Genomic DNA, 12,867 nt, shown 5'->3' on the forward strand with positions numbered 1-12,867 from the left:
ACATGAACCTTGGTTGAAAAAAAACCAAGGTTGTCCTTTAAGGAAATAAGTAGATAGAAATGTAATGCTGGTAGAATGAGGGTGTCGTCCATAAACTCTGGAACACTCAAAATAAATAACACACATTTAACACCAAGCATGACTAAACAGTCTTTTCCATGAGCCCCATTTCCCAGAATCAGAGAAGTTTCCACTGAGCCCTCAGGCCAAGTGCTCACACGCAAACCCCTGACTTTGTACTGTATATTTAGCACGTCTGAAAACAATACAAGGAACATTTCCCAGAATCCGAGACAATCCACTGGGAGCTCAGGTCAAGAGCTCACACGCAAACCCCTGACTTATTTATTCAGCACATCTGGAAACCATTTCCATTTCTTAGATGTTTATAGTGGTGTGATGTTCCTTCTTTTTATTGAATGCATTTGCCTACTTTAGCACCATGAGATTCTGAGGATATAAATAAAATCAATTATTATTACATTAATATTATTATTACACATAAGATAATAGAATATCATAATAAAACATGGATTATTAATCTCCTTTACAAGAGGCAAATAGGTGGAATCAAGCATATATAGCTATTTTTTGTGGGGTGTCTTTATCCCAATTTGTGATTTGTTCTGCTTTAATATCATTTTTAAAGCTATTGCTGAGGCCCCTGGTGGTGAAATGACAGCACAACATTGTACCAATACAGAGGCTACAGTCTCCAAGCTGGAAGGTGTGTGTGTGTGTGTGTGTGTGTGTGTGTGTGTGCGTGTGCGTGCGCACGCACGCACGCATGCACACACACACACATCACTTTAACATCTGCATACTCATATATGTGTGTGTATATTTCCTTTGCACAGCAAATCATCCAGTCACGTTTTGCACTCTGCACTGCCAGGTGAATATGAATTCTGTTCTCACCACCATAATCCGGACATCATCGCCACACTGTTTTGGCATTGCTTGCCTCGTTCTATAATTCTATAAAGTACGCTGTACGATAATTGTAAAGGTGAACTTATTTCGACTCTCAATCAGGTCTGCAATATAACATTTGAGAAAACATCACAATATTTTTCTCATGTGAAAGAAGATAAACACAAGAAGGTGAGACACATTTGCATATGTTCACCAGTTGCTCAAGAATATGAATGATTTTACTTTACCAGAAATTGAACTGAACTGGTGTGTGTGTGTGTGTGTGTGTGTGTGTGTGTGTGTGTGTGTGTGTGTGTGTGTGTGTGTGTGTGTGTGTGTGTGTGTGTGTGTGTGTGTGTGTGTGTGTGTGTGTGTGTGTGTGTGTGTGTGTGTGTGTGCGCGCGTCGGGGTGTGTGTGGTGTCTATATTTCTGTCCATCCACAGATGGTCTTTGGGACAGAAGGTACTACAATATATTAAACCCTGTTATCTCATGGTCTGTTGTTAACCACATGTACTGTATGTCACATTAATGCATCTTGTTTATTCTTAACCCTCTGTTCTACAATCACAGCAGATGAACTGGAGCACGAAACAGGTATGATTTATTCTTTTCTACGTGTTGGACTAGTTGTGGAGAGTACATAAGAAAGAAAGAAAGAGGCTCATGTATAGTTAGACTAGAGTCAAATTCACACCATGCTTGAGCAGTGGTTTTCAACCAGTGGTCCGGCCGGGGACCACTAGTAGTCCTCGAGGGGGTTCTAGGTGGTGCCCAGCTGCTAATTGATGAAGAGTTGGTAAACAAATGGACCCTTGAGTTGTATAGTAGTCAGCACTGTCCATGGTGGAAAGCACATAATGATGCATTTTAATTTATGTCCATACACCATTATGGATTTCAAACCGAAATTGAGTCTTCAATGGGTTTTTTCCACCTCCGTGCCGGGTGTGTGTAATGATGATCTTGATCAATGATCTTGAAGGCAGCACCTCTGCATCAACTGTAGACAGTAAAGCTAAATTGAAGCTTGTTTTCATCTTACAGTAACGTTCTACAGTAATGTCTTGTTTTCATCCTACAGTACAGTTCTACAATAATATCTTGGATGAAATCCAGGACATCAAGAGTGAAAAGCGGGCTGAACCAGTCATCGGTGAGTGGTAGAATCAGTGATGTGATTGGTGCCATTCAAGGAGCTATACATCACATTATTACATTACTGACCCTGATGAAGTGAAAAGGTACACAGTTGCACACACAAATGACTCTTGTCCTTCAATAATGATGCATTTTCTTTTTGCAAGGTCTTCTTCATGTTGTGATGTGTATCAGCACCCGAGCTAAAGTCGCTTATTGCGCGTGCTATGTTTGCGAGAAGACGTTCTCTGCATCCAAGTTAAGAGGCCATCTGTGTCAAACGGATCACATTAAACAGACTCTGGTGAATAATTAGTTTCGGTTACTTTTTGGTTGCATATAGGTTTTGATTTGTGTTGACAAAAGTGTGTGTGTGTGTGTGTGTGTGTGTGTGTGTGTGTGTGTGTGTGTGTGTGTGTGTGTGTGTGTGTGTGTGTGTGTGTGTGTGTGTGTGTGTGTGTGTGTGTGTGTGTGTGTGTGTGTGTGTGTGTGCGTGCGTGTGTGTGTGCGTGCGTGCGTGCGTGCGCGCGCGTGCGTGTGCATGCTATTGTGTCGTAACTAATTTGAGAGTCGTGTTTGAGATAAGTACATTGCACACTTGTTCCACTACCTTTAATATTAATATATTTAATATTCAACCGACCAGTGTTTCTTCTATTTATCAGTAATAACAGTAATTGCAATTTCAATACATTGTCATTGTATAGCGGGATAATAACACCATTCCATTTGTTCTCTTTTGATTCAATGTGTGCTCTAGATGCACCAGAGTCCTGCACGGTTATCTAGCTGGAATGGAAAAGGGAAAAGACGTTACGAAGCCCTACAATCACTGGCCTGGGAGGAGGAGAAAGCTCGGGGACCTGAACACATGGTGCTGAAGGTAAAATGGCAAACAAAGCAAACTGCTCAGTGGTCACGTCATTGATCCTTACGTAAGGTCTGATAGTGATTAAAAGGAGGTTCTACACCTCAAGCCAAACTCAAGTATAAGAAGAAGGCACTGGAGCAACTTGGACAGTTGAAGCCTTTCCTTTAAAGGACCACTTCACCACTTTTCAACCTATCTTCATATAATAGATCCTCACTAAAACTCTTGAAAAAAATGGCGCAATCTTTTTCTACTCGGTCTGTGTCTCATAGGAGGGCTGTGGGCAGTTCAGAAACCGTCTTCCAGTGACATCATCGATGGGTCATACAAGCTAATAAAAACTGCAGGCTTTCTAGTCCTGAAAAGTTGCAATGCAAAAATTGAAGCCATCGTTCTCACGATAATGAAAATCTAAACATTTTTGTAAAAAAATCTTGTTTAAGAAATAATCTGTCTAATGATGATGTCACTGGAAGACGGTTTCTAAACTGCCCACAGCCCTCCTATGAGACACAGACTGAGTAGAAAAAAATCGTGCCATTTTATCATGATTATTATTGAGGACCTATTATATGAAGATAGGTTGAAAAGTGGTGAAGTAGTCCTTTAATGTAGCATGGTGCAAGGCAGGAAAGACATTTTGATGTTATTGCATTTTCATCAGGTCATCAATCATAACATTACAATAGAGATATAATTGTATAAATTAAGGCAGAGTTTATTTATTATCCAGTTTGTATTGGACGGAGTCATTCTATTCAAATTGGAATCGGGTGAGATGACTTTTCAGACAGAAATGCTGCTTTTTATAGCAGTCAGACAGTTTACACAAATACACACATATTCCCATAGACATTCCACACATGAAGAAGTACATATTAGGTATTCCGAGGTCAGTCTCCTGATATGCCCCATCACTGATAGTATGTGTGAGTGTGTGTATGGCTGTTCATCTCTTCCACACATAATGACATGATGTATGTTATGCGTGAGTGTAACTGGGGTAAAGCTGAAACTGGTAAATCTGGGTGAGAGGTAAATCCAGACTTCTGCCCGGCAACAAGAGCAATACATACATAGTCCAGGCAAAATAGCGTTTCAATCAAAAGTAATTGTAACAAAAGATTTTTCTTCACAGACCATTTCTATGAGGTCTCCAGAACAACATACTAAAAGTCCCAAGAAATCCCAGTTGGGGAAATATGTTTAATTGCATTAATCCAAAATGGCCGCCAATTGGGCTTATTTGGCCAATCTTGGAATACATTTTTGACCATCAGGTAATTTTAACAGATTTTTTTCTGCACAGACCATTTCTATGAAGTCTCCAGAACACCATACTAAAAGTCCTAAGTAATCCTAGTTGCAGACATGTTTAATTGGCATCAATCCATGATGTCTGCCAATTGACACCATTATCAGAAATATTGCCAATCTTAGAATAAATTCCTGGCCAAGAGGTAATTGTAACAGGATTTTTTTCACCACACATCATTTCTTAGAGGTGTCTAGAACAACATACTAAAAGTCCCAAGAAATTCCGGTTGCGGAAATATGTTTAATTGCATTAATCCAAGATGTCCACCAATTGAGACTATTATAAGAAAAATTGCCAATATTAGAATAAATTCCTGGCCAAATGCTAATTGTAACAGGATTTCTTTCACCACACATCATTTACTCGGCATCAATCCAAAATAGCCACCACATTATTATAAAATGGCATACATTTGAATGATTTTAAGTGATTTATTTTGGGACAGAGTGGTTAATACAAAATGGGTTGCAGTTTAATTGGATACAGCTCATAGGAATTTGTGCAATGTTTTTCACCATACCAATTGTTGGTTGACGAACTATATTACAAATGTATTAGTCAGAGTCCTACAAGAATTCAAGCTGCCGAGAGTAAATCCTCTGTATAAAATTGGAAACAAATTAGAACCTGGCAACTATACCACCTACCAACTAAAGTGCTATCAAGTCTAGAGACTAGACTAACGGGGGAACCGGGGAACATCTCCTCAGACTCCATTGTCCCGGTACTTTGCGCTCCTGAGTAGTTATTTTGTACATCCACATATGTTAGTGTGGGACGTCCTTGTGATCAATGCCTGTGTATTGGTTCCCACAGCACCAATTTGCTGGCTGGCAGTTCTTGATGCCAATGTGCTGCTACAGGTATAGTCTCATTCTCCTGGCTGACATTGTCTGGCTCAGGGTGGTATCCCCTCATACTGAATTGTAGGCTATACTGTGCTGCGTTACTACTCGCCCATTGGGCCATGGCTCATTCGTCCATGACTGGTAACGTATGTGCCTGTGGAATGGGGAACCCGGGTTCATCTCCCGCCCCGGCCGTGGCTACATTGGTGGCAGCGGTGTGTATGGGTAACCTCTACAAGTATGTTCCCGCAAGCGACACAGACCTTTATAGTAGTCGGCAGCTCTGTCAGTCTCCCTGGGGTGGAGGTCCCCCAGTCAGTCGAGCCTAGCTCCTGGCTGGCACGCATGGACGCGCTTCCAGGTGGGGCGGACAACTGTAGGCTATACAGTGCTGCGTTACTACTCGCCCATTGGGCCATGGCTCTTTAGTCGACTGGCTACAGAATCTTGTAGGTAACATGTTGAGAGACTTCTGCAGGGTTGACTTCAGGGTCCATTCTGGTGTAGCACCCGTCTAGAACCTTCTGGAGGGTTGGCTTCAGGGTCCATTCTGGTGTAGCACCCGTCTAAAACCTTCTGGAGGGTTGGCTTCAGGGTCCATTCTGGTGTAGCACCCGTCTAGAACCTTCTGGAGGGTTGGCTTCAGGGTCCATTCTGGTGTAGCACCCGTCTAAAACCTTCAGCAGGGTTGGCTTCAGGGTCCATTCTGGTGTAGCACCCGTCTAGAACCTTCTGCAGGGTTGGCTTCAGGGTCCATTCTGGTGTAGCACCCGTCTAGAGACTTCTGCAGGGTTGGCTTCAGGGTCCATTCTGGTGTAGCACCCGTCTAAAACCTTCAACAGGGTTGGCTTCAGGGTCCATTCTGGTGTAGCACCCGTCTAGAACCTTCTGCAGGGTTGGCTTCAGGGTCCATTCTGGTGTAGCACCCGTCTAAAACCTTCAGCAGGGTTGGCTTCAGGGTCCATTCTGGTGTAGCACCCGTCTAAAACCTTCTGCAGGGTTGGCTTCAGGGTCCATTCTGGTGTAGCACCCGTCTAAAACCTTCTGCAGGGTTGGCTTCAGGGTCCATTCTGGTGTAGCACCCGTCTAAAACCTTCTGCAGGGTTGGCTTCAGGGTCCATTCTGGTGTAGCACCCGTCTAGAACCTTCTGCAGGGTTGGCTTCAGGGTCCATTCTGGTGTAGCACCCGTCTAGAGACTTCTGCAGGGTTGGCTTCAGGGTCCAGCATTCACTGCCATAGAGGAACAGACTCCACCGTTGCATAGAAGAAGCTGAGTTTGATCTCACAGGGGAGGTTGGAGGGAGATCCATACACTGACCATGCCGTTCAGGGACCTCCATGCAAGTGCCTTCCTCACTTTCAGATCTTGCTCCGTTCAGTTGACCCATGAGCCCAGTTACTTGAAGTCCTTGACTTCCTTCAGCACAGTGCCTCCTGTTGTTGTCAGAGGTGGATGTTCTGGTGAGATGTTATAGGTGATAACCTCCTATAGCAGCGTGATCTTGTAGATCGGCTGTTTTTGGTGCACACAGTTTTGCAGCATGACCTCGTAGATCGGCTGTTTTTGATGTCATGTGCATGTTTTTTGAACAACATCTGTAGGAGTACTGTTGGAAAAAAGGTGTGCTTGTTCCACGTTGTCGGAGAGCAGGCTGATGTTGTCCGCATAGTCAATAGAACTGAGTATTATTATTATTATTACTATTATTACTATTATTATTATCATTATATTGTAACTATTCTTATTTAGTTTCAGTTTTGGAAAGTAATTAATATGTGAGTGGCAACTAAATTGTTTGTGTTTCTGGAAAAATGATAACGATTATTAATCTAATATTATTAATCTAACATTAATCTAACATTAATGTTAGTTATAAATGTAATGCCCATTTGGCTTGTTAGCTTATAACGAACAAAGTGCTAAACAAAATGATGATCGTGTATAGGCCTACTGATGGCAGCGTGTTCTATAGTCTAGATAGAACATGATAATAACAGCCTTCAGTTATATTGGTTCAAAATGGCTAAAATACACAGTATTGTATCTGAATATCCTCAGCTCAAAATATATTTGGAAGTCAATTGAAATCTCCCGTCATAATTTGGGTAAATATTAGCGCGTTTTACATAGGCGTTTTACATAGATTGTGCATTACATTCACCAATTCACACACAGATGGTGGAGGGAACCATGCAAGGCACCAACCTGCAGATGCAATCAGGGGTTCAGCGTCTTGCTCAAGGACACTTTGTCACTAACTCTGGGGGAGCCCAGGTTCGAACTGGGAAACTTGCGTTCCCATTCGGCCACACTACCTCTGAGCCTCTGCTGCTGAGCCACTAATTGGCAGACATCCTGCATGGATTGACGCCAATTAAACATATTTCCACAGCTAGGATTTCCTAGGACTTTTAGTATGGTGTTCTGATGACTTCATAGAAATGGTCTGTGAAAAAAAAACAGTTTCAATTACTTATTGGTAAGGAATTTATTCCAATATTGGTAATTGGCCATGCATTCTTTTGAGAATATCTTATTGGTGGACATCTTGTATTGATGCCAATAAAACATATTTCCGCAACTAGTATTTCTTGGGACTTTTAGTATGTTGTCCAGGAGACTTCATAGAAATGGTCTGTGAAGAAAAAAAATCTGTTACAATTAACTCTTGGTCCGAAATTTATTCCAAGATTGGCCATTTTTCTCATAATAGTCCCAGTTGGTGGCTATTTTGGATTGATGTCAATTTAACCTATTTCTGCAACTACGATTTCTTGGGACTTTTGATATGTTGTTCTGGAGACTTCATAGAAATGGTCTGTGAAAAAAAAATCTGTTTCAATTACTTATTGGTAAGGAATTTATTCCAAGATTGGTAATTGTCTATGCAGTTTCTGAGAATAGTCTTATCGGCGGACATCTTGGATTGATGCCAATTAAACATATTTCCCCAACTGGGATTTCTTGGGACTTTTAGTATGTTGTTCTGGAGACCTCATAGAAATGGTCTGTGAAAAAAAATCTTTTGTTACAATTACTTTTGATTTTAGGTCCAAAATGAGCTAGAATGCCTGGACTAACAGTACATACCAGCCCATACATACAGTAGGCCTCATGACAATGATATTACATACTAGTGCAGTACTAGTATATATCTCTGTAAAGCGCTTTCGATAAAGGCGCTATATAAATGTGCCATTTTATTTATTTAACGGCCCAAGTTGCCGGTACCGTAAAACATTGACATTTATTTTATTTGTATTTATTTATTCAGCTAATTGATCTTCCAAGGAGGATTGTCAACATGATCAGTGACAATGACTATCGTAAAGGTGAGTAGCCTACGGGCATCGGTGTCAAACATACTGTTGCTTGTCAGATGGGGTCTGTCTGAGGCCCACCTCTACCCTACTTTAATGGTTTCTAATGATTCGTTTACAGTCCGCAACGTGCTTGATAAATACTTACCAGGGACCCTTGAAGGTTAGTTAATTTTATCAGCGCTATGTGCTTGCCTCCCGTTCATTTATAATGTTTGTGGTGTTTTATTATGACATTTTCTGTTTTGTATGTGTGTATGCATAGTTCCAAAGATCTCCACACCTGATGAGCTACAGGGCAGCCACGAGCTGGGTGAGTACCACTGCAACCACTCAAAAGGGTTGTAACAACAAGCACTATTACCAGTAAGACGCCTAAGGGCGAGAAGCGAGGTTGCGTGCATGCATGACAGCTGGCCGAGCGCTGGCGCTTTGGCATGGGGGATCAGATCAACATGGAATTAATTCTGTTTCGGAATGCTGGGCATACAGTATGTACATACACAAACATACATTTCCACTTTTGTCCGTTGCATGTATCCTGTCCAAATATCCGAAAAAGGACTAGGGAGAAGCCATAGGCCATATAAGGAGCATGTCCTGAGTGTACAGGTCAGATCAACATATGGAATGTCAGAACAGGTCAGCTCCAAATATGGAGATCTAATGGTGGTAGCGGGACATTCTCTTGAGTTTACAGGGTTTGATGAGGGCCGGGCCTTAATTTTCGGTCCTGTTGAGAACTGCCGGACACTAATAACTTTGGGACAGGCCCGTCTAGAGTTTGAATGGACAGGTATTAACAGTCAAAAGGGAGACATTAAACAGGAAGGATGGATGGGGAAGGATCAACATGTGGAATGTCAGAACAGGTTCTGACATATATCCATATATGGAGATCTAAGGGTTTGAGGTTTGAGGTCAGATGTGGAGTGGGCTTAAAATTGCAACAGCAGATCGCATTTACTATGACATCAGATGTCATAGTGACGTCACGAGACATGGGCATTGCACGTTTTCATAGTAAATGCGACCTTGGATCGCAACTTACAGTAAATGTATTTATGTAGCAGGACTTTAAGTACTTCAACCAGGGTCAACCAGTTAAACCCCAGCATCCCTATTCTGGGGGGAACATCACAATAGTTGAGCTTGAAGATATTTGGTGAAGAGGCTTGGTGTATTGACGTAGACTGAAAAAGAACGCACCAAGAAAAATGCAAGACACATTGATAAATTCCAAATATTATCAATGTATTCTGAGGCACCCCATGGACTTGCGTCACTAGGGTGCCACGGCAACCACTTTGAGAAACTATTGGGGAATCTATACATTCTCATTGCAATAAGCTGTGATCAGAATAGTAGTGTTATGGGGCACTATTATTCCCCAGGGACCCCGATGTCCAATTTCGGCACTGAAGACACTCCCTAGGGACGAGGGGGCGGGGCCTAACCCTTTTTTCCGATGACGTCATTATATTGATTTTGCTAATGGCACTTTGCCAGTTTGGCAGTTAGTGTCATCATGATTGTAGTTCTGCTTTTGTGTGAGGATCTCATCATATTGATCGTGTTTGGGTGGACTTTGCCAGTTTGGGTCAGCATATTGATTATGTATACATGCATTTTCATCTTTGGCAGTTGGGGGATCAATATGATTCTAGTTCTGCTTTCGAATTGGTTTCACATCCCAATCTGTTCAAACTGAACTGCGCATGCACTGATTTGTGTAGGCGAACTGTCCTATTGATTCTATCTGTGTGTGTGTGGGTCTGGGATCAATAGTTCGTATATATGGGTCGTGACAGGGACATGCTTTTGCTGGGTGTGTGTGTGTGTGTGTGTATTGCTCTTACTCCCATTTTTGGGAAAATGTATTGAACGAGTTATAAGCAGACAAATTATAGCGATGGTTTTTAACAGCTTAGATTATTTCCAGTTTGGTTATAAAAGTCAGAGAGGAACTGATGATGCAACTATCAGCCTGCTTATCCCCATCTTACTAGGCCACGGTGTTTTTTATTGATTTTACGTTTCCTTTCAACCGCAAGCAGTGGTCTCAGTTGTCTTACTGAGGAAGGGGGGACAGTGGGGAGGAAGCACACAGAGCATATCTATTATCTCTTCAGAACTGGTGCGGGGAAGAAAAAAAAAAAACTCGTTAGGGATCAATATGACAAAAACAAAAGAACTTGTCTTTCATGAAGAGGAACCTGTGCAGGCCATTACAAATGGTGGACAAATAGTGGAGGTAGTAGACAGTTTTAAATACTTAGGCAGATATATTGACAGCAAACTCATTTTCAGTGAAAATACTGAACAGATTTTTAAAACTTGTAACCAACGTCTCCACCTACTACGCAAGCTCAACTCATTTAGAGTGAGCAAGCATATCGTGGAAACAGTCTATAAAAACCTGATAGAGGGAGTCTTGAGTTTTAACATGGCAATGTGGTTTGGCAATCTAAAGGTCAAAGGAAGAAGCAAGCTGCAGCGAATAGTAAATCTAGCCTAAAAAATAATTGGGAAGAGACACCAGCAATTAGGCTGTATCTACAATGAGATACTTCGTAAAAAAAAAAAAAAAATACTATCAAGATAGCAAACGACCCCGTCTCATCCACCCTGCACCGACTTCCAGCTACTTCCCTCTGGTAGACGGTACAAACTAGGCATGCCACGGTATGAGATTTTACAGTACGGTACGATGCCGATATTGATAATCTATACCTCGGTATTCCAAGGTATTTATATTTATAAAAATAAAATAAAAAGATTGCCCCCCTGACCTATGTCTAGTGACTACCTCCACATCCTTATAAGCCCTTCTTTGTTCCCCAACATGCAGGCCTACACATATATATATATATATATATATATATATATATATATATATATATATATATATATATCATAATATATGCCATGATTATGAATTGATTACCCTGGACCGAATGGAAACAAGACAGCAAGGACTTTTATCAGTGATCCCTTTGGATATGTGGTTGACTGTATCCTATACTGATTACACTTCTGCCAATAATGTATTCAGTCAGTGAATCAATAGCTATTCCCCAGTCCCCATTGTATTTCACTGTACTATGGCTCCCCCTAATGGCCGTTTTGTACCCAGTATGGTGGAGCAGAGGTGATGCAATCTGCGCATGATCACAACTGTCAATGTGTGCCTCCGTGTTGACAGTCCACACTTAGTTACTACATATGGAAATATGGAATATACATTTGGAACTGGGTGTTTTTCAGCAACACTAACTCAAAGGTAGGAAGCAACTTTTCAATCTACTGCATCTGTGGGGTGAAAATATTTGTGTTAAGTGTTTTGTGACAGTTGCATGGTTCAGGGTGTCTTAATGTTTTGTTTTAATGCATGACATGGGTTATTTTTGGTACGTGGTGTGGTGTTTTGTGACATTTGCATGGTTCACGGTGTCTTTAGGTTTTGTTTTAATGTATGACTTGGGGTATTTTTGGTAAGTGGTGGTGTATTTTGTGACATTTGCACGGTTCATGATGTCTTATTGTCTTGGTTTAATGTATGACTTGGTTTATTTTTGGTATGTGGTGTGGTGTTTTGTGACATTTGCACGTTCATGATGTCTTAATGTTTTGGTTTAATGTATGACTTGGGTTATTTTTGGTATCTGATGTGGGGTTTTGTGACATTTGCATGGTTCAGGATGTCTTAATGTTTTGGTTTAATGTATGACTTGGGGTATTTTTGGTAAGTGGTGGTGTATTTTGTGACATTTGCACGGTTCATGATGTCTTATTGTCTTGGTTTAATGTATGACTTGGTTTATTTTTGGTATGTGGTGTGGTGTTTTGTGACATTTGCACGTTCATGATGTCTTAATGTTTTGGTTTAATGTATGACTTGGGTTATTTTTGGTATCTGATGTGGGGTTTTGTGACATTTGCATGGTTCAGGATGTCTTAATGTTTTGGTTTAATGTATGACTTGGGTTATTTTTGGTATCTGATGTGGGGTTTTGTGACATTTGCATGGTTCAGGTTGTCTTAAGGTTTTGTTTTAATGTATGACTTGGATTATTTTGGTACGTGGTGGCGTATTTTGTGACAGTTGCATGGTTCATGATGTCTTAATGTTTTGTTTTAATGCATGACATGCGTTATTTTTGGTATGTGATGTGGTGTTTTGTGACATTTGCATGGTTCATGGTGTCTTAAGGTTTTGTTTTAATGCATGACATGGGTTATTTTTGGTACGTGGTGTGGTGTTTTGTGACATTTGCATGGTTCACGGTGTCTTAAGGTTTTGTTTTAATGTATGACTTGGGGTATTTTTGGTAAGTGGTGGTGTATTTTGTGACATTTGCACGGTTCATGATGTCTTATTGTCTTGGTTTAATGTATGACTTGGGTTATTTTTGGTATGTGGTGTGGTGTTTTATGACATTTGCACGGTTC

The 12,867-nt window shown here is 41.1% G+C and overlaps 1 protein-coding gene across 1 annotated transcript in view; it reads left to right on the plus strand.

The window, feature by feature from the left end:
- The window catches only part of LOC310857897 (uncharacterized protein), a gene marked incomplete at its 3' end in the record, with an annotated part of 100,045 nt that overhangs the window by 63,826 nt on the left and 23,352 nt on the right, over nucleotides 1-12,867 (plus strand). Inside the window, exons 17-25 of the mRNA XM_083763872.1 lie at nucleotides 858-895; nucleotides 1,036-1,104; nucleotides 1,360-1,378; nucleotides 2,001-2,072; nucleotides 2,224-2,360; nucleotides 2,817-2,939; nucleotides 8,370-8,427; nucleotides 8,537-8,578; nucleotides 8,681-8,728. Of these exons, the coding sequence (XP_083619998.1) occupies nucleotides 858-895; nucleotides 1,036-1,104; nucleotides 1,360-1,378; nucleotides 2,001-2,072; nucleotides 2,224-2,360; nucleotides 2,817-2,939; nucleotides 8,370-8,427; nucleotides 8,537-8,578; nucleotides 8,681-8,728 (606 nt within the window). The remainder of the gene's footprint in view (nucleotides 1-857; nucleotides 896-1,035; nucleotides 1,105-1,359; nucleotides 1,379-2,000; nucleotides 2,073-2,223; nucleotides 2,361-2,816; nucleotides 2,940-8,369; nucleotides 8,428-8,536; nucleotides 8,579-8,680; nucleotides 8,729-12,867) is intronic.

Source organism: Protomyctophum parallelum (genome assembly GCF_964188405.1).
Source record: "Protomyctophum parallelum genome assembly, chromosome: 1".
Classification (NCBI taxonomy): Eukaryota; Metazoa; Chordata; class Actinopteri; order Myctophiformes; family Myctophidae; genus Protomyctophum; species Protomyctophum parallelum.